General features: G+C 52.1%; 4 protein-coding genes across 4 annotated transcripts; 1 reads left to right on the forward strand and 3 right to left on the reverse strand.

Moving 5' to 3' along the window:
• The first annotated feature begins 7,008 nt into the window (after positions 1-7,008).
• On the forward strand, positions 7,009-8,407 carry M406DRAFT_355824 (uncharacterized protein). Its single transcript, XM_040923268.1, has 2 exons — positions 7,009-7,368; positions 7,470-8,407. Exons 1-2 carry the CDS (start codon positions 7,037-7,039, stop codon positions 7,948-7,950), a joined length of 813 nt encoding a protein of 270 aa, XP_040779034.1. The 5' UTR covers positions 7,009-7,036; the 3' UTR covers positions 7,951-8,407.
• Positions 8,408-8,499: 92 nt separating this feature from the next.
• M406DRAFT_329113 (acyl-CoA dehydrogenase NM domain-like protein) lies at positions 8,500-10,048 on the reverse strand (the record flags this gene model as incomplete). The annotated part of the gene is made up of 4 exons (XM_040920395.1): positions 8,500-8,904; positions 8,973-9,081; positions 9,163-9,636; positions 9,747-10,048. 4 exons carry the CDS (start codon positions 10,046-10,048, stop codon positions 8,500-8,502), a joined length of 1,290 nt encoding a protein of 429 aa, XP_040779035.1.
• Positions 10,049-11,926: 1,878 nt separating this feature from the next.
• Positions 11,927-14,300, reverse strand: M406DRAFT_355825 (oligopeptide transporter). The gene is made up of 3 exons (XM_040923269.1): positions 14,182-14,300; positions 12,355-14,039; positions 11,927-12,264 (listed from the first exon to the last, which is right to left on the reverse strand). Exons 1-3 carry the CDS (start codon positions 14,183-14,185, stop codon positions 12,088-12,090), a joined length of 1,866 nt encoding a protein of 621 aa, XP_040779036.1. The 5' UTR covers positions 14,186-14,300; the 3' UTR covers positions 11,927-12,087.
• A 5,090-nt stretch (positions 14,301-19,390) lies between these two features.
• M406DRAFT_230489 (CRAL/TRIO domain-containing protein) lies at positions 19,391-20,523 on the reverse strand (the record flags this gene model as incomplete). Its single annotated transcript, XM_040915842.1, has 2 exons — positions 19,391-19,771; positions 19,855-20,523. Coding segments are annotated over 2 exons (1,050 nt in total), but the record flags the coding sequence as incomplete, so codon positions are not given.
• Positions 20,524-21,276: the final 753 nt, after the last annotated feature.

Genomic DNA, 21,276 nt, shown 5'->3' on the forward strand with positions numbered 1-21,276 from the left:
GGTTGAGGACATCCGCAGAGAAGAAAGAAGAGGCAGAAACAGGACAACAAGTTGAGTGCAAGTGCTATACTCGTCCCTCTCAGAGGGGGCACGGCGATGAAAATGCTGATGATGTTGATGATGTTGTTGATGATGATGGGCAGCACGGTCGTCCACATCCACGATAACAAAATCGGCAGATCAACCAGGATAATTAAACAATCGTAGATTATCGTATGTTCACGTCCCCTAAAGATTAGGTCAGATGACCGAGCGGATTGGGGAAGCAGTGCGAGGAGGGCAAAGATCAACACGATGGGCGGGATCAGCGCACGAGGAGCTTTCCTGAAGCGTCATGTATGAAGACCTGGGATCCGCGACGAGTGGATAGGTGAGCCACTCTCCACATGGCTTCGCTCTTTGAGGGACCGAATTGAACAAGACGAGCCGACCTTCTGCTGACTGCTTGCTCCAGCAGCATCTCGTTGGCGCGAAAGCTGGCCGGCAACGCACTGACGAGTGAATTATACGACTCAGACACGGGAGACTAGCATTTAGGGGCCCAAGAGTTAGGCAGCAAGGGAAGCTGTAGCTTGTCCAGCTCGTCCAGCTTGTCCAGCTTGTCCAGGGCAGCTTTAGAGCTGAAGACGGCAAGCTCCGGCATGTGTCAGTGAAGACAATGGTTCCTGGTCCAGTCGACGCCTTTTCCCCTCAAGTCTCTTCCCCCTTTCTTGCGCACATTACCGTCTCCTGTCGAGGCCCTCTTTGAAACTCTTGATACTTGATATTAATAATCCGACACCAGGAGGCGTACCCATGCTCTCTCCCCCTGGGGGCGATCGCACCAAAAGCTCAGGCCAAGGCCTAGATCATATGACAGAGATAGAGAGAGAGAGAGAGAGAGAGATTAAAAAAAAAATAAAAAAAAAAGTGAAAAAAGGAAGAAGAAAAAATAAATCGAGTGGACCCCTAGCATGGATCTCGGAGTTCCTTGGCATGCCGGGTTAACCACAGACTCCGGGACAGAAGCTTAGGGCAAATACAAGCCCCCCTTAGCGCAGCTGCTCCGACGTTGCTGGACCCTACCAGCAGCACGTGTCAATGCTACTCGTCGAGGCTCCCGACTGGACCATCACTACGTTAAAATTAAAAAGCACTGTGATCGACATGACATCAAAAACACAGTTGCACGAGATCTGGGTACGGCAGGCCAACTACCGAGGGTGATCTGCACTCGTCCACGATGCTTGCACCCCGTTCCCAGCGCGCGTGCGTGCGTACGTGCGAGCGCTTGCTGCTTTGACGGCTCCATGTTCTACTAAACGCTCGGAACACACGGTTCCCGATCTGCAAAGTAAAGACCAGAAAAAGCAAAGACGAGAAAGAGAGGGAGGGGAGAAAAAAAGATCAGATGACGAAGGAACTTTCCGTTCTGTGTGGAAACGGAAACAGCCCGGCCACCGGACGTAATTGCCAGGCTCTAGGAGCGAGAAGCGAGAAAAGGAGCTCAACGGAAGAGGCCGCTTTCCCTCTATTCGAGCTGGCGTGGATGCGCACGGTTGTAGAGATGAGTCGACTAGATGCCCTGGCAGTAAAGTGCTGCAGTACCCGCCAAGGGAGAAGAAGAAGAAGAAGAACGAAAGAAGAACAAAAAAGGCTTAACTCGTCGAGACCAAATGAGCGCCAACGATCTTTAGTTGCCCCCATAGGCGGTCCCTCTTCACCTCTCTAGCGTAGACGCCGCCACCATCGGCGGAGGACGCCACTGCCGACAATCGGTTGCTGAGACAGAGAACGTGAGGGAGAGAGAGACAGAGCGAAAGACGGTTCGAGTGGCATTCGGACGGGATTTGCTGTGCGGCCCACAGCGGTGATTAAGAGAAGAAGCGGCCGGGATTGAGCAGCGGAGCGATAGAGATGGCAACTGCCGCAGCAAGCAAGTGGTACTGTGCTTATATATGGGCATGAGAATGGAGGGGGGGAAATCGAGAGTGGGACATGATGAAGAAGATGGAGACGCGTGGATCGAGTATCGATCGAAGGGTACAGGCAGTCGGGTGCACTGAGCGATTCATGCTGTGTCGATCCTTTTTTTTCGACAAACAGGGGACCTGGTCAGATCGCGTCTAAGTCGTGGCGGCGGCGAGGTTTGGATCGTGGAGGCTTGGGCAAAGAGAGCAAAAAAACCCCAGTAGGGAAGCCCACTGGGTTTAAATTTTTTGTGTTTTCGTCGTCATGGATATGCAGGTATCTTTACAGTGAGATATGGTTATGTCGGCTTGTCGACCTTCAGTTGTGGACGACCACATCACAGAAGCACATCAATGTGGGAGCCCGAGCGTTGTGCTGACCTCCTTTTTCTTTCTTTTCTCCTTTGCTGTTTTTTTTTTCTTCTTGACCTTTCTTCTATCTGCTCTGAAAAAAGCACCAAACATTAGCCATGGAACATTATGTATTACCTCGCGCTTAATCAGCCACGCAAACCACCGACAAAGTTTCGATGGTGGGTGTTAGATTGTGGATGTCGCGCGACGGAATACGACGCTGCCCACACAGGAAGACAATTAAAAAGAGTACTACTGCTAAGTGCATCTCATTCTCCGTACGTACGCGGGATAAATACGTCGGCTATACGCGAGTCCCCAAGTGGGAAAGTTTGGTTGTATGGCACACACTATTGCAAAAGGAAGAAGAGAAAAGATTGGGGAAGACAGACAATGGACCCACTGCACTGCTGCCAAGGTATGTGTCTAGTTGGGTACAATCCTAGGCTGCGGCGCAGAGTGCCTTCTCGGCTCCTCTTGTGCTGTCCGCGGAGGAACGTTAGGTACCATGCAGTGTGCTTATAGGGCCCGCCATGGCTGCGCTCATCCAGGAAGGTCGTTTCACGGGCCCGGGTCCGTAAACCCGAGCCGCAGACAGGTGGGGACTGGTTCGTTCGGTTGCTCTCGTTCACTTCCTCTTTGCTCTTGTCGCTTACAAACTCTAGCCAGCCACCTCCGCTATGGCCTCATGGTTCTGTACTATAGTTCTCATAACATAGTATGGTACAGGATTATCCGTAGAGCCGGCCGAGAATCGCCTCGAGCCGAAGACTGTGTATGCGAGAAGCGACTGGGCGAGGAACAGGGTCTCACGTCCCTGCAAGATTAAACCCCTTGCATTGACCGCCAATCCTTGACAGGAAGGAGAAGAAACAAAGTCGGGTAGGGCAAGAACGCGAAGAGGGTTGCATCGGTTACAGATCGGTTAGTAAAGGTGGTCGAGTTCGTGTCATAGGCGAGCTCATCAATGCAACTTATTAGCACCACGGGAGTGATCCGGTCGAGAGAGATCAAAGGGTTGCCTGCCTTTTCCTTCTGTCTGGCAGTATTTTGCTTGCTTCCTGCCTTGCTTTTGGTCAAGCTTTAGGTTATACTTTGACTTGGTGTCGCGCCTTGGAAGTATGTAGAGGTTTAATGTTTGAGCGCCGAAGAAGCCAATACATGGGACGGATAAAGTCTACTTACACACTATGGTAACACAATGAAGACGCGTGGTAACAAGGTATAAGCGAGAGCCGACGAGATGGGAAATGTGATGGCTCGAGAAAAGAGAGAAAGACCAGGTCTACCGGAAATGGCTGGCTTGAAACCCCCCAACAACAATGACCCCCAAAGCCCACGCACAACATCTTCATGCCCCTGGCGGTGATCAAAACGGATGCTTCCGAACGAACCACGCTGGTGACAGCTCGGGGGCCCCCTGGTCACGGCCCCTGCGCCTTGGTGGATGCCCTCCCATGGAGCCATGGAGGGAGAATGTGGGAGGGAGGGGTTTTTCAGCGCCACCTACCACAGTAGTCTTTTTTTCTTCTCTTCCTCCAGCTTCATCTCCGCAGGCCTGTAATTTCTGGTAGCACAGATGGTTTGATGGCTGTTCCCCGGAGCCGACACCTCCTTACTTCTTTCTCTTCAAGGGGCAAAAGGCTGAATACCAGGGTACCATGGGCAGAATCATGATGCATGTCAGTACTATTGGCTTTTATCATGTAGCTGGTAGACATCGAGACCCTCATCTCGAACGAGTATCGGAAGATGGAAAATAAAAAAAGAGAGGAGGGGGGGGGGGGGGAAGGGGAGGTGGGTTTCGTCTCTCCTCTCTCCCAAGGGTGGGTTCCATTGTGGTTTCTAGACCCTCTTTGCTTGCCTCTCCAGCCCGCGCACAACCACACTTGCACTCTGCACTGCAATGACTGTACATACAAGCACATGCGGGCAGGGATGAGAATTCTCCCACACAACGCCTTTTGCCACCCCAATCTAGTCGGTACTCCCGCCCGGCCGCCTTTCATCTCGGACCTCTTGGCCATTTGAGCAAATGATATCGTTAGGCCTCCGGCTTGCCACTCTCGGCCTCTCCAAACGTTGATGTCCAGCGCCATGACGACCTGCCGCATGTCCTCTACGTAGTTGTCCCTGGCACCTGGGTGCCTTGTAAAGTTGGCTGGTAGGCAAGCGTGTATCGCATTCGCTCTAGACGACGCCTAAAATGCCCAAGAGTCACTAGAGGTGACTAACAGCTAGCCCAGACAGTGGAGAGAAGCCTTCAAACTTCGATTGCGTGGGGATGGCGCAAACTCCTGGAGCACTCAAATCTTATTTCCGTCCCTGGAGGGGCGATGGGAATTCCCCGATGCTGTTCCATTTTTCTTTGTACCGTGGCACTATGTTACAATGGCCCGGTACCGTGCCAACATTTGGACTGTGAGACGTTATCATTGATATGTACGTATCATGATTTCTTGTTTTTCCTTCTTCCTATCCCCACGAGGCACCGTTGTTCCATGGTTTTGTCGGGCCAAGCAATGCATGCATCCAATAGCATGTGGGACTCTGCCGTAGAATTTTCTTCTCACATTGTGTTGTAACCATGGTAGTCTTGTTCTTGCATCTTTTCCTTCGTATTTTTTTATTCTCATTTTTGAACCCTTTTGTCTTCTTCTCTTCTTTCTTCCTTTCCATCCCCTGCAGGCGAGTGTCGTGGAAATATCATACCCAGGCGGTTGCTAGGATCCTCCTTACCTGGTCACATCAGCCGCACCACATGGCGCACCATCCACTGGAACTACTCTGAAGATCTTACATACTACGTTGTGTTGCTTCGGTAGCACTTAATGTAAGTACGATGCAGTAGCCCTTTGTTGATTGGTTCCCAGCCACTTTTGCATGACAGAATGGTTTCCTTTTAAGGTTGATCCTGTCTCAACTGCTAGTCTGAGAATATATCGTACACCATCTTTCCGATTGGGCTTTCTCTCCAGTTCATCATCACAACTACGCAAGGAGAAACACGGCGAAAAAAAACTGTCCTGTGAATCCGGAACACGTGCAAAATAAGCCATGCAAGTTTTCAGATCCATGAGAACTTGTGAACCATGACGGTATAACTTCAACTAGGGGCGATATGCTATACCTGGAGGGGTTTCGTGCCCCTTGTGCCTGCAGGAGTAGAGCGGCCCACTCACGCCACCAATGTTGCCTCTGGGGAGGGTCTCCCTAGTGCCCCTCTCTCGTGTGGTGCCCTCGTCAACGTCCCTGTGGACTCTGGAACTTCTTTAGGGTGGTGTGGAGCCTGGGGAGGCCTGGTCCCCACCTTGTCTTGTAGGAATTTGGAGGCCGCGATACGTCGGTGATAATATGCAGGGCTCGACTCGGCTCGACACAAGGATGATGCTTCTCGACCCTGAGTGGTTCGCGGCTGTGATTACTCTGGTAGGGTACTGCAGCGTGCATAGTGTACGTAGGTCCATAGTATTTCCTTAGCAATAGTGAGAGGGGCGCCGGCGGACGGCTCTCATGTATCGAGGTAGGCACTCCGGAATTATCCTCGTACTATGGTACGCAGCTTTGACAGGCCTGGGTTGATTGATTGATCGAGTTGAAGTTGGTTTACGTACTGTGTGGTCTTCGTCTTGTCTTGGCTCCGCACGTGTCAAATCTGTTCCCCATGAAAGAGTTGTATTCCCTCTTTTTTTATTCCCTCTCTCTGACAAAACTCCCCACGCCGATCGTATTTCTGCTGAACTTACCTCCTCTTCACTTATTCTCTTGTCTTCCTCTCCGCTCTCCTCTTCCCCCCAGTCTGTTGTATCATACATGCTGCTTCACCACAAGTAATGTTATTTTGGATGCGGTGAGCCGACCGAACAACACGGCCTTGATGCCCTCATGTTTTCAACATTCCGGTTCCTACTGGTGCTAGGGACTCTCCTCCCAGCCGCCCTAGCATCCACCAGAAGAGATGATTCCTCGTCAGCAGCAGATCTCACCACCCTCGCTGGTGAGCTGCCAGTTTGTGGGGTAAGTCCTGTCTTACTCCTCGCTGCTTCACAACACGACAACCCAACAACGGTGGCCCAGTGTAGCTCAATATTCTGATCTGTTCTCCTGCGTACCAGCTCGACTGCTTCCTAGCAGGCTTCCAGACATTTCCAACATGTACCAACCTACCATGCATGTGCACGAACACTGCAATGCAGGACCAGATCACATCCTGCGTAACATCTAATTGCACCCAAATTGAGGCCCTGTGTTAGTCATCTTCCTTCTTTTCCTGTTTGTGTGTGAGGGGAGAGAGAGAGTAGAGTAAGATGAGGGAGATGAAGAAGAAAGCGCCTTATTCTCCATGCTGCGCTGGTAACTAACATGATCAACCTCCTTGTCTACGCATAGCCGTCAAGAATATCACCGAGACGGGCTGTGGTGCCCCGGTGCGCGATGCAGGCCGGGCATACAATGTCCTGAACATCACCATGGGCTGTATCTCGGCCGCTGTCTTCCTCCTCCGGATCGGCTATAGGTTGTTTGTGGCTCGCATGCAACTCGGCTTCGACGACTGGTTCATCATCGCCACCATCCTCTCCGGAACCGCGAGCACGATCATGACCTCGCTTGGGACTATCGCCAACGGCCTAGGCCGCGACATCTGGACCCTCACGCCGCACGAGATCACCTCGTTTGTGTACTGGTTCTACTTCATGGAATGGGTCTACTTCCTCAACCTGGCCTTCCTCAAAATGTCGCTCCTCTTCTTCTACCTCAAGATTTTCCCAAAGAGGACGGTGCGGCTGCTGCTCTGGGCCACAATTGGTTATAATGCCATCTGGGGCGTGGCGTTTATTCTCATCGCCGTGTTTCAGTGCCAGCCCATCGACTACTACTGGACCAACTGGGATGGCGAGCACACCGGCACATGCATCAACGCCAACAGCCTCGGCTGGGCCAATGCCATCACCTCCATCGCTCTCGACATCTGGATGGTTGCCATCCCGCTCTTTCAGCTCAGGGATCTTCAGCTGCACTTTAAGAAGAAGATTGGCGTCGGCATCATGTTCTGCACAGGAACCTTGTAAGTGAAGATGAAAACGTCTTTTGTCATTTTTTTTTTCTTGAAAAAAAAGAAGAAAAAAAGGGGGGGATGTCTCAAGTAACATGATCTCTCTATCATAGCGTCACGGTCATCTCCATCGTCCGCCTCCAGACCCTCATCACGTTCGCCAACTCGAGCAACCCGACCTGGGACAACCTCCGCGTGTCGCAGTGGAGCACGATCGAAGTCAACGTGGGCATCATGTGCGCCTGCATGCCGGCCCTGCGCCTCATCCTCGTCAAGATATTCCCGCGCCTGACGTCGACCCGGCGCGGCTACGGCACCAACGCCTCATGGGGCGCCGACAACTACGCCACAGGCGCCTCGAGGACGCTCCGCAGCCAGGCAAGGGTAGGGATCGAGTCTAACAACACGTCGAAATCGGGGGGAGGAAGCAGTGTTGGTGGTGGAGGAGGCTGGGGCGCAGGGAAAGGTATCACGTACCAGCGGTCCTACACGGTGCAGTTCCACGACGCCGAGACGTCGAGCCAGGTGCACCTCAAGGATCTTGACTCTAAAGGGTTGGAGGCCCAAACAAACGTCAGCGACTGGTCAGCATAGTATTCTGATTCTTTTTCTTTGTGTGTACAGAACCCGGCTCTCCGATGCTTTCACGCTCTCGGAGAATGACACTTGGCCACTGAGGCAGCATCCGGCTGGCATGATATGAAAGGAAATGGGATCACCAAGTCGGATCATCAAGGGGAAAGGAATGGCAGCAAATAAAAAGAAAAGACAAAAAGGGGACAACGAAGAAAAGAAAAGAATACAGAAACAGAAAAGAAAAAAAACATGAAAAGAAGTGGGGGAAAATAATCCCTCATTAATCTGAATTCGATGTCTTCTTCCTTCACCTTGAAGTGAATAGGTGGTCGGGCTGGAGTCCAAGGGTTCTTTCATACGGGTAGCGTGTGTTCTCAGACAGTGCATCATCGGCCGGAGTTTTTTGCGTGGTGCTGCTTCTTTTTCTTTTCTTGTGGCCTTTCCATGATAATCAAAATTTATTCTGAACAAGAAGAAAACATGAGACTGATTGAATTGAGTGACTACAATTGTCACGTATAACATGAAGAGCCAGATCCTTTACCTCTTCTCTTCTCTCTTTGTCTCTCAAGTGTACCATGTCGGCGTTGGCACCTCGTCAAGAAGCTGATATCGGCCAAGCTCTCTCTCCTTGTACGCCACGGGATCATGAAGCGTGTGCGTCCTGATGTCGCGCCAAAAACGGTCCAGTCCCACCTTCGCAGCCGTCGCCTTGGCTCCTGTCACCTCGAACACGCCCGAAGTCACCCGCAGGCCCGTGTCCGTGGTCACGACTTTGACGCTGGCCACCCACTCGGCGAGCTCGCCGCGCTCGCGGGCAGGGAGCTCGCTGCGTCTTGTCGAGTATTTCTCGTAGACAGAGTCCAGGATCAAGCCAGCCTTGTCCGTGAGACTCTCAGCTGCACGGAGGTGGGCTAAGAAGTTGCCGTATTTGGAGAGAATATAAAACTCGTCTGTTGCCTTCTCTTTATTCTGATTTGGGTGGGGGATTTTGTCAGCTCAGACCTCTTGTCTTCTTTTCAAAAGAACGAATTACTCACGTCACCACCGAATGGCCAGGGCCTGGTATTCGACACTGTGTACTTGGATGCGAAGTCCAGGGCCCCCAGGGCGATTCCGAGGTAGAAATTGCTGAAGACAAGCTGGATGCTACAGAGTGTGCATGTCAGTCAGAAAAAGAGGTATCAAACGAGTGGCAATGGCCCTTAGCTAGACTGGATCTGAACATACGTTGGAAGCAGCAGTGAGCCGAACGGCACACCGACGATGTCAGCAATGGGCTGTTTCTTCTCTCCATCCCAGCCCAAGGCGTCACTCCACGGAGAAGACACATTGTCAATCGTCACTCCGCCGCTCTCGCTCAACCTGAGGCCCACATTGTCCCAATTATACTTGAATTTGATTCCATCCTGTTTGGTCGGCACGATGGCAAACACGTGGTTCTCGGTGCCCTCGAGGACACCTTCCAGCACTGTCAGGTCGGAGACGACACCGCCCGTGTTGAAGTGCTTGACGCCGTTGAACACGAGCTTGTCTCCTGAATCAGTCACCTTGAGGTCGCTATCTCTTGGGTTGACTGCCCCTCCCAGGAAGTAGTTGTTGGAGATAATGAGCTCCTGGAAGCGGTCTATCTGCTCTGGTGTGCCGACTACGTTGGCCGTTGTGGACCACAGCAGGTGATATCCAAGCAGCATCCCGATGGAACTAGGCATGACTGTCAGTGGAAGAAGAAGAAGAAGAAGAAAAAGAACAAGAAGATGATGAGATGACTGGAGGAGAGGAAAATCAATGAAGACAAAATGCAACCAACTAACCCGTCAGCTTTGGCTACCTCGCGAATCGCCTTGTACGCTGTGCTCCACGGCTGTCCACCGCCTCCATACTTCTTGGGCCCAAGCAGCTTCGTCAAATTCGAGTTCTTCAGCAGGGCAATCTCTGCTCGAGGGGATTTGTTCTCGCGCTCGCGGATGCTGGCATCTTTGGCGAGGACGGCGGCGACATCCTTGGCGCGCTGGAGCCAGGTTTCCTCGCTGTCTGGGAGAGAAGACCATTTGGAGGCATACTCGGCATAGACCTCTGGGTCTGTGGATGGGTGAGTATCGGTTGCTGCAGCCATGTCGAGTTGATGGTCAAACTTTGGGGGCAACAAATGTTGTAAAGTGTTTCTGGTGGTGGAGGTGAATGTTCAATAATTGCTACTTGCCCTTTAAAACACCAAATGACAACATACATGAAAGAGGCGATTCAATTAGTGTAAGAGTTTTGAGGCGATACCTTGAATGATGTAGTTATGAACTCTGAGCACTCTATGAGACTGATTAACTTCTCGCTCATGTCAAGGCTGTGAATTGCATCACCTTGATGCCATCCTTCTGCCGTATGGCAACATCGACTCGACCCCCACCATCTCGGAAGTGACTAATGCTAGCTTCGCAGCATAGTGTCAGGCTTAAAATACACTAAATAACTCTCTATACTCTTGCGTACTGCATTCTTTCCGCCAAGCATATGCTCTCCACGCACAACCAATGGTGTGGGTGTGGATATGGACCGGTTCTTGGGAGAAGGGGAAGACGCATGTGATTACTGTCAGCTGGTGGTGATGATTAAGCCGGAGGACCCTAACCCTTGTATCTAGTTCTCTCCATTTCCCCTCAGTTGCGCTACAGACTCGATCAATGTTGGCAGAATGCTTCAGTCTCGCAGCTGAACGTGAATCTTATGAACAATGGATATATTGGCGCTGAATCTATTGGATTCATAGAAAAAGCTCTCTAACTTCTTGGGCCCCTGCCAGTCACTGAATCAGTGGATGTCGGACAATACTTACAGCCTGGAATTACCCTTCCATGTACGCGTACAAAACTATCACTTCATACTATTCTAGAATCTTCTCTCAGATCCGGTGGTATGACGGTCTCATAATTCTGTCCTCATATTTTCAATCGTGTAGGGCAGCAAGTGTATTATGAAATGATCATATGTAATAGTGTGAGTGGGTGACAATTTTCTGGCCTGGCTTTGCTGAATTCCCTCGATGTATCACACCACGTCAAGGCTATTATCCTATAAAATATGGCACGGACACCGAGGAGGCATGAATGTTAAATATATGCCTGGTGCAAATGTCAAGTACAAAAGACACACCGTCTCATACTGCGGCGTGTTCACTGGCGTCATTATAGGGTTTATGAGCAGTACCCATGGCTCTCTCGACCATCGATGAAGCCAACCTAGAAGCTCAAATAGTGCCGAGAATTGGCAAGCTGCGAGACGGTGAGATTGTGGGTTATGTATCTGTCGGAGGTGAATTCATGATCTGAGATGGGGACCCGTTAGCACGCGAGAGACGCTATGAATGGGGAATGCCAAACTCAAACGGACGCCAAGACGGCAGTGAGGTAAGAAGACGATGATCGATGTCCAGCACTGGGGCCGACTAGATGAACTGCTTAACATGTCTAGCCGGTGTTTAGGGATAGGATTGGTAGGTCCATAAGACAATAGATTCCCACATGGACATTGTGGGCCAACGCCCACCTCATTGGTGCTCCCACCACCCAGTCAGATGATCACTGCCAGCTTTTCATTATTCACATGCATTCATCATCAATGAGTGTCCGCACTACAGCCGTTTGTTCCCCCGTTAGACGGAATGCAAGTCTGTCCCAGCTCATTGCAGGGAGGTATGAGAAGAGGGTCGAGGTTTGAAGGTCCGAGAAATAGTTGAGTTACCTGAATGCTGTATCGTCGAGCATGGTTCTCGCTGGTAATCAATGTTGGGGGGTCGTCGTTCAGCTGTATTGATTCGCCCTCGCAGGCTCGACGCGCCTTCATCCCACCTCATTATTAACCGTTCCTAACCATTGGTGACGAACGTGACTCGATTCTGAGGGTTGTGATCCAGCCTTCATCATCTAAAAATGGTCCAACAGACACCGAGCAGGATACTACGCAATGATAGTCGGAAATCATCATAATTATCATGAGAAGTGGTTTTCTTCAAAAGAGCAGTTCAATGCCCCAGGGTATCTCATTAACCTGCTATCTACACATCTGCAATCTCCACCCTACTACTGCATCTAATGCCGTTCTAATAGTATTGTAACATTTTTTCTTCCTTCTTTTTCTTTTTAAGAATCTTGGCAATGGCATTTATTCATAGGCCTCCTTCTCCGTGGGATACTCGTTGTTGGCATGCAGAGGGGCGACGCTGGTCTGGTCCTCCTCGTCCTCATAGGTCATGTAAGCGTCCTCGTCGATGTTGCGGTGGCGGAACCAGAAAATGGCTGTCTGGACGAAGAGAGCAATGGCGGGACCGAACCAGATCCACTGAAAGAGAAGTATATGTCAGCGCACTGTTGTCACACACACATAGAGAGAAGATGCAGGGGAAAGAAAGAGGTGTTCTTCGTCACTTACCACCAGGTACGGGTCCTCAATCGCAGGTGTCAGGATTTCACCAATAGCAGCATACAGCGCAGTCATGAACAGGCAGATGGAAAAGACACAGGCCTTCATGTTGGGGGGTGCGCGGGCATAGGCCATCTCGTAGCAGGTGACATTGACGAGAATCTCGGAGATGGCGCCCAGGCAGACCATGGGCAGCTCCCACCAGACGGATATGGGCGCAGGCTCGTCGCAGGTGGAGGCGTAGTAGCCGCAAGGGCTCCAGCGGTAGACGTAGAGCTGGAGAATACCACCGCACAGGCCCGAGATAGCGGCGAGGATCATGCCGAACGTCATACGCTTGATACGGCCAAAGTGGATGCCGAAGCGGTTGAGGGTCGGGTAGATGCCGTAGGCGAAGATCGGGGTGAAGATGATGATGGTGAGGGAGTTGAAGTTGGACAGGAGGTCGTTGGGGGCGTTGTTGAGCACGGTGGACGCAGCCAGGTTGGTCGGGGCGGCACCGATGCCACCATCGTTGAGATACCAGATGGGAATGTACAGGAAGATCTGGCAGGCGGCCCAGGTGCGGCCGACGTCCTTGACGAGCTTGTTGTTCCACGTGACGGCCCTGCCCTTCCTGGCCAGGACCTCTGGCTTGGCGGCATCCCAAAAGCCCTTCTTCCAGACCTGGAACTTGTTCTCCTTGCAGCAGATGCTGGTGATCTTGAAGAAGTCGTTGAGCTCAGAGCCCATGGGCGGCTTCTTGACGATCTTGGTGCGCACGCTGACAAAGACGACCACCACGAGGGTGTACATGATGGTGGGCAGCAAAAAGGCCAGCCAGTAGCCGACATACTTCTCGGCGTAGGTGGAGGCGAGGGCGAAGAAGGCGCCAATGTTGATAAAGCCGTAGTAGATCACCATGATGCGCTGGATGGTGGTCTCCGGGTCGACAATGACCCTCTCGCCCGAGGCGAGCGTCTTGACGTACTCGCGCTGGTGCACGTACTGGTCGAGCACGGTAGGGGCGACGTTGGGCTTGAAGATACCAGCACCGACAGCCAGCATGAAGAAGGAGATCATAAAGGGTGCAATGCCGTCGCCCTTCTGCAGCACGCTGGGGGCAGCACCACCGGTCATGATAACGTGTGCTACAGCACCAATGCCAGCGCCCAGCATGATGGTGTTGTAGCGGCCAAGCCTCGTGTCGGCGATCCAGGCGCCAAAGACGGGGAAGACGTAGGCCATGAAGGTGAAGAGGAGCACAAAGGCAGAGGCGAACTGGACACCTTTTCCCAGGGCACCAGCCACGCCCTGAGAGTCGTTGGGGTCGGGCGCACCGGCACCATTGCCACCTGCTGGCAGAGGGTACTCAAGAAAGTCGCTAAAGACACCGGTGGTAGCGTAGTACGAGGCACGCTCGGCCAGCTCTGCCACGCAGAGAAGGTAGGCGATCTTGGGAATCTTGTCGGGGACCTTGCGGAGGGTGGCGCGCTCCTCGTCTGTGGGCAGAGGATAATTCTCAAAATCCCAGACCTCGCCTGCAGACGTGTCGGGTCTGGAGGCTACTTCGATATCGGTACCAGCAGTCTTGTCAGGCTTGGTACCGACCTCAGGATGAACCGCCGGGGGGCCATCTCCATGGGCGGGCGCAGGGATGATAACAGCCTCGCCCTGGGGAGTGACAAATTTCTTCTCGACGCCTTCGGCGCTCGCTGGTCATTTTACCTTTGATTAGCGGTGCTCACTCATGAGGGCGTAGAAAGAGGAGGGGTGGGGGGTGGGGGTTGCAATGGGCAGAGGGGAAAATCAGTCACGTTTCTGTGAAATAGACACAGAGAAGTGTTGTTGACTTACTCATTTTGTCTGTCAAGACTTCTTCAAGTCTCTGAGAAGAACGGAAGACAGTCAAGTAGGACTGGACTGAGGCAAAACAGACCACAGTCTTCAATGGTCGACCTGGGGAAAAAAAAGAGGCAGGACAAAAAAGGCAAAAGGGAAAAAGAAGAAGAAGAGGGGGAGTGAAATGGGACAAGAGATGTTATATTGGTGACGAGTCGACCTTCTCCTTCTCTTCCTCCTCCTCTAACCCCCTCCACTCTGCAGATCCGCAGTAGCATCCATGCAGGCGTGATCTACTGCGATGTACCCCTAGCCATGCGCCCCGGCTGGACTGGGAGGAGAAACGGGACGTTGGATGGCGGCCATTCCACAAAAAAAAAAGGTTGCCAGGAACCGGGGTGGCTGCTCCAATGGTACCCATACGAAGAGATATCGGCAGGACGCAGCCAAGAGCCCTGATTCGGCAGGCCTTTGACCTTGTTGTCGAGGCCTGTCTGTTGAGAGAGGAAGAGAAATCCTCGGTCTTATCGCCTCAAAAATGTGTTTCCACACCCCCTTTCGATGGTGTTCCCAAAGCTCATTGGCCAATTCGCGGACGATCGCACCCATCCTCAAGAGTACCACAATATACCAATATGCAGCCCAACAGGCCTTTTTGTTTGCCTCCCTCCCGAACTAGACTCGACTGGTCATTCCACCACCTGCTGGGGGCTGAACCGCACTAGACTCTGGCGATGTGGTGTGGTGGGTGATACATGGCCTCACCCTTGCGCTAATATTCTAGAAGCACCGTAGAAGGTCTATTTCGCCTCTCACATGGGGAGAGGCGGCAGCGGGCACCACGACACATTCCTTGGCGGAGAGACCGATGACCGCAGTCCGGAATTATTTCCAGAGATGGTGATTTCTGACCTGCTAATCACCTAGGTGGAAGGTCATGGGTTTCTCGCTGCCCACAGGAGGAGTTTTGGTCTTTCTAGGTCTATCTTGGCATCCTCAGGTCCAGCTGGCTTAACCGAGGCTGGGGCTAGAAACACGCAAAGAGGAAGATGGAGACAGAGCACGGGAGAATAGCGGAGGATGTTGTGACCAGGAGGTCATCTAGAGCGATCCGGCGGAGGTCTCCGAGGTCCCACGATTGTGTTTCGAACGAGGACCCCGGTGTTTCTATTTGTTTACTGAATAATTACCACTAAGTATACGCAATCCATTTCTTCGAGTCCACCCGTACTCATTGTACCAATGAGAAGGCCCCACGCCAAAACGAGAGGCTGGAACCCAAGGGCTCGGGTCCATGGATTGGAATGTGCCAGTCAGTCTTGCCACAACGTTACCCGGGAGCTTGCACACAACACAGAAGGCTGAGCTGAAGATGGCTGCAGAAGCAAAGCAAAGCAAAACAAGCAGCAAAAGCAGAGGCGGACGGCGGAACAGTACCATAGTAGTAGCAGGAACGGACCGACTCCAACCGCCTCCACGCAAGCGAGACGGGCTACAGAGAATGGCGCTCGAGAATTTCGCCGAACCAGGAAGGTCGGAAGTTGACAACGTTACAGCGCCGGATGGCGTTATCAACATTGGACCCCATATCGATGAGCATGATAAGAAAGAGGCGCGTGGCCCCCTGCTCCACACTCGACAGGGGGTGCCGTATTGTCCAGTGAGTGTTGGTCGATGTGACAAATTGGTTTCTCTTGCGATTTACAATTTGATGGGCACGATAGACAAACGGGGGGATCTAGAAAAATATGGGGCCATGTTGGATCGTCCTAGAGGGTAATTTTTGGCAAGCCACTTGCTGGCGAGAACACCCTAGCCTCGGCAAGGTTGCTCTGTAGGGATGAAGCCTTTTAAGGTACTAAAGATGATTATGCGGGGCGTTGCAGAAGTGTTGGTAGCTGTGACCCCGGCTCACTGTGTTCATTCATGGGGATTCGCATCGTTTGTGGCTTGGGAAATTCCCATCCTTGTGAAAGGATCTCCTTGTCCCTCTCTCGTGATCTGCAAATAGACTCCACCTCCAGATGCTTGCACAGTGGTTTCCCTCAAGGTTGCCCCTTCAGACGCACCTTCATCAAACAACCAACATAAACACGAAGAGTCTGTGCTATGTTCCGCCAGTCAGCGGACAGCGTAGCTGCCAAACAGCAGCTTGGTGCTGCAAGACCCAAAGAATGATCGTCTGCCAAGTTGCCAAGCAAGCGGGAAAGCCACCTACCATCCGCCCTTGGCGAAGGCGTCCACCCCTTGGCAAAAGCTTGCGAAAGCTTGTCCAGACGCCGTCTATGCTCTGGCTGGTCCAGGTACGAGTGCGGTCTAAGGAGCAAACGATGATGGGTGTCGTTTGTCATGGCTCGTACTAGCAAAAACTAAAGTACACCTTCAGTGCGGATGTGAACGCTCAATTGTAAATCATCACCACTCACCATAGTATCATGGTATACAACATGGTTGATTAATTGTTTGCTGTGTTTTTCAGCCATCCATGTCTTCCCCTCCGCAGCGATATCCAGACGGTCCACTCACCCACAGTATCGTCAGGGGCCATGAATGGGGCATGGCTCGCGATGCTGCGCTCGAGGATCCTGCGCAGCGCAATTCGCACATGACTTCAAATCGATACCGTCCTCTACACGGGACATTACTTAAAGTCTTATGCAGTACACGTCCCCTCTAAGTTCGGCACGCATTGCTACGTTCCAATCATCCACCGTGGTTTGCAACCCCGCGCATAGAAGCATGAAGGATCCGCGGCCGGTGAGAAGGCCTCGAGTTTGGCAAGGCGCCATCCTGAGTACGAATAATGCTCGTAATCGAGAGGTGATGTTGCATTTGTATAACGTGCTTTAGGCTTCACTCGAGGTCAAAGCTCTCTTGCACTTTGTGGAAATTATTCCAAAACATGCCTCACAACAGCTAATCACATGTGAGGAGGAACAGGCAGACTTCTGAAACCGACAAGGAGTAAAACCCAGTGCTGAGAATCTTATATCCCAAAAACCGAACAGAGTGCAAGGGTCTATTTAAGAGGTCGATGGCAATCGAATTTTTTGACAGGGAACTTTAGAGTTGAATTGCCAAGGGTGTCTACTTTGAACGCCCGAGTATGGCGGACGAATAGAGTATCGAGGCGTTGATTCTCGTTTACTGAAGTAGCTAGTTGACTCGCACTTATGCCTTCAGCAGGGTTGTTACTATACTCAACATTTCAAGCCACGGAGCAGATTACCTCATGAACCATGTGACGATGATCTGCTTATGAAAAATCAGCGTGTCTGATATTAATAGTGTCTGGGATGCATAGCTGACTATTAAAAGTACACCGGTGGTTTTCTTTTGATCAAGTACTTCTGATAATTCATTCGCATGAGGACTATAGCAGCAGTAACGTGACTGATTTTCATCACCAATGTGTGGAAGGTCTTACTCTAGTCGCAGTCTGACAGGAGGGCTAGCAAGAGCTTGAGGACGACCGTGTCGAGAATTCGAAAATGGTATATATTCTGAACGTTGTGATTGCCAGGTCTTTCCTAGGGCAATTTGACGGAACAAGTTCTTTCATGCGAAGCCCATAAGACTTAATTGTAGATAAAAGAGCTGTTGCCAATGCTAGATGCCGTCTAAGAGACAGAGCTTGGACTCCTAGACGAGAAAATGCAGCTTGGGCGAGATTTTCAGCTTACGACGTTCTATGTACTTAGAGTATACACTTGCAGTTTATTCTGGAGATGCCCGTTCCTTTCATTGTTTGCATGAAGCAATTTCAGTGCTTGTCAGTGAGCCTCTGAAGCCCAGAGGCCGCCAAATCTACCCAGCCAGAACCATGAGGTCAATGGGAAGGCAATCATCTTCATAGGCTCCATGGGGGACGGAGTAAAATCATCTTCATAAGTTGGCATAGAATATGGAATTCAACGATATACCATGAAACCATTGAGATCCCAGGCGGCAGGCTCACTATGCCCTCCAAGCTTCAATACTCGGAACCCATCGAGGTTCTACAATGCACCATGAGAACTCTTCGCAAAGAAATCTAATCCATCTCCAATAAAAAATCTTTCGAATGATGGTTTGGGATCATGCATGGTTCATGATGACAGTCACCATGGCCCATCTGATCATGACCCAGCTGACCTGGAGAGGACGTGAGGGTATGCTCGTATGTTTACAACGTCAGCCCACTCAAATCGTGTCCAGTCAGGTGAGAGAGGAGTTGGTCCACCGTTTCGGAGCTATCATATGACCAATTCAGAGCTTTCAGCTTATCACCTCTAATACGATTAAGGATTTTCTACTCCTCCCGTGTTTAAGGATCTCTAGTCATTGACTAAAGATTTACTTCTTGGAAACACTAAGTACGCCACCGAGTCTCGGTGCCCTGAAGGTAGAGTGGCCGGGGGGCCAACCACTGGTAGCTGCCTTGCCACAAAGCGATCCCTTGCATATGTGTAAGAATTCGCTCAAGATTTTTAGATGGTCATTGGGAGAGAGGGATTAATGACTTCGAAACCAGACTTGCTTCCAGCACTGTGGTCGGAGCGAGACCAGTTGTCTGTTCTGTCCTACGCATTTCTGTTCTTCTCTACATTGACCATAATCCCCCGCCTTTAGATGGCCGAGTTATGAGACAATCCAAGCTTCCAAACCAACATGATCGAATCTGGACCTATCTAGACATCCTCGTCTCTCTCAGCATCAACACACAGGTGGAGAAACGACGGAAACACGGTCACAGAATCCAGGTGTGATTGCCAGTCCGACATTGCCATGCATATTCAAGGCCTCCCCCCGCGCAAATGCGTTTTTCTATCCAAGAGGAAAAAGAGAAAGAAAGAAAGAAAAAAAGCTTGTATGTACAATATCTCTCCGCAACTTATGCCCTTTATTCTCTCGTTTATCATGAAGCGACCACAGGCTTCCCATTGGCCTCCGCCTCCCCAGTCTTGTCTAAAACTGCGGTATCGACATGATTTGTCTTCTCAGTTGGATCTTGTATGGACAGGTTCTGGACGCCCTGGACCTCCGTGACCAGCGGCTCCTCGGGAGCGTCCTGGAACTCGTCGTCTGTGGGCGAGCTGACCTCGGGCACTGCCACCTCCTTCACACCATCCGTCGCAACTGGTGCCTCGCTCGGCTTGACTGCTTCGTCTTGGGCAGGCCTCACGGCGTTCCCGTTGGCCAGGGGCGCTGCCTCTCCCTTCTCCTTCTCCTGCTCCAGCCCCTCCTCCCCGTCTGCGAAGGCGGCTGGTATCGTGCAGACGCGCTCGTTCCTCTGCTGCTTGTTCACGCTGCCCCTGGCGATGCACTCAAGCCTCTTGCCGCCGTCGATGGGCACCCAGTAGACGGGGCCCTTGGGAAACTCGGTGTAGCCGTTCTCCCAGGTGGCCAGCTCTTTGATCTTGGGGTCGAGGTTGGGCATCTCGCACCAGTTGAAGTCGAGCTTGCCGCCGTACTGCTTGGGGATGTTCTCGATGTCGATGAAGGAGGTGAGGGTGGGGAGGACCTCGGAGTGGGAGAGGACGAAGATCTTGGAGACGGTGACGGGGTCGAACCAGCGCTTGATCCAGCCCCATACGGTGGTGAAGAAGATGGGCGCGCCGATAATCTAGACACGAAGAGAGAACACAGGTCTCGGTGTCAGCCCAGAACGGTATTGTTCTCTCAAGGTATGGCATGAGTTTCACTTACAAATATCCTGTCCAGCGTCTCGGGGTAGTGCGCCGTCGCCAGCTCGCTGGCAGCCTGCATGTGGCCCTTCAGGTTCCAGTACCCCCTCAGGCTCACGCCGCTGACATCGACAATGTTGGTGCTGAGGGTGATCGGGGTGCGGGCGTGCTCGCGGTCGGTGAGCTGGGTGCACAGGGGCTGGGCGAAGCGCGTCAGGTTCTCGTACAGGGCGAAGAGGCGGATGAGCTTGGCGGGGGTCTTGCCGTCGTGGGCGGCGCGCGAGTAGGTCGAGGCGACGGACTTCTCGTAGGCGCTGACGGTCTTGGGGTCGAGGTGGCGGATCTCGAACAGGTAGATGGGGATGCCGCGGCGGTCGCGCCGCCCTGTCCACTGCGGGTACAGGCGGCGGCTCTGCTCGTACGCGTCGACGTCGATGGTGTCGTATAGCACGTCGAGCTGGATGGCGGCGCGCCAGTCCTCGGTGTCTTTGAACTGCTTGTGCGCGTCGGCCACAACCCAGCGCCGGGCGCGCAGGAACCGCAGTAGCACCGTGTCGTCGTGCGACGGCGGCGGGCCGGGCTTGTACAAACCCTTGGAGGTCAAGAGGGTCTTGAACTCGGCAAACGAAGCCTCCTCCTCTGGAGTGAGGTGCCCTATGTGCCCATGCGGGTAGCCATACTCGATGGTGCCCTTGACGTGGGCACCGCTGCTGCTCTTCGCCGAGGCCTTGGAGTGCGTCCTCGTAGCATGGCCGGCGGTTGCGGCCTCGATTGAAGGACGTGTCATTGGAGGAGAAGGAGACAGAAGGGGAACAAGTATTTTACAGTTGGAGATTGGGGAAGACAGATGGAGAGAGTGCCTGTCGATCTCAAATTTTGGTTTACAGAAATATACAAGAGCAGAGTCGCCTTCGGACAAGTGACAAGTTTGCGCACGAGGTCATCAACAGCAGAAAAGAGAGAGGGGATTTACTACTATGGTACATCCATTAATAAAATGTATGCGATAAAAAGGTAAGATTGAGCTGAGAGGTTCGACGAGAGAAGCTAGATCGGCCAAGAAATTTCGCAAGGGGGACTTTCGGAGTTTGAGCTGAGTGCGAAAGCTGCGCATTTTGGCGACTTTTGACACACTCAGACGCCGCCACTTTTCCGCTTGTGGGGACAAATATCCCACCCCGTGGCCACCGAAAGACGGAGGATGGAGGGGAAGAGGATCCAACGGACAGGGGGAGAAGTCAGATGCGCGCCTTGCATGCTCGTGCAGATATTAGATAGTAGATGTGCGCTGCAGGTGACCAAGATGGATGGATGAGACGTTGTGTATGCTATGCAAGGGGCTGAAATCGTCATCTTTGGTCTACATTCACATTGGTTCCTACTCTTTCCCATCTGCCCTTCTCTCAGTTTTATCTCCTCAGCCCAAGTTCTGGGAAACAAAGTT

The sequence above is a fragment of the Cryphonectria parasitica genome (genome assembly GCF_011745365.1).
Source record: "Cryphonectria parasitica EP155 unplaced genomic scaffold M406scaffold_3, whole genome shotgun sequence".
In the NCBI taxonomy this organism is placed as follows: domain Eukaryota; kingdom Fungi; phylum Ascomycota; class Sordariomycetes; order Diaporthales; family Cryphonectriaceae; genus Cryphonectria; species Cryphonectria parasitica.

Bases quoted from the DNA above. Each gene is read 5' to 3' on its own strand.
- M406DRAFT_355824 (XM_040923268.1), top strand. From the start codon at position 7,037: ATGTCGCTCCTCTTCTTCTACCTCAAGATTTTCCCAAAGAGGACGGTG. The intron at 7,369-7,469 runs GTAAGTGAAGAT...TCTCTATCATAG, and splicing joins ATGTTCTGCACAGGAACCTT to CGTCACGGTCATCTCCATCG.
- M406DRAFT_355825 (XM_040923269.1), bottom strand. The intron at 12,265-12,354 runs GTAAGTGACGAA...CTTCTCTTTCAG, and splicing joins TTGAGGACCCGTACCTGGTG to TGGATCTGGTTCGGTCCCGC.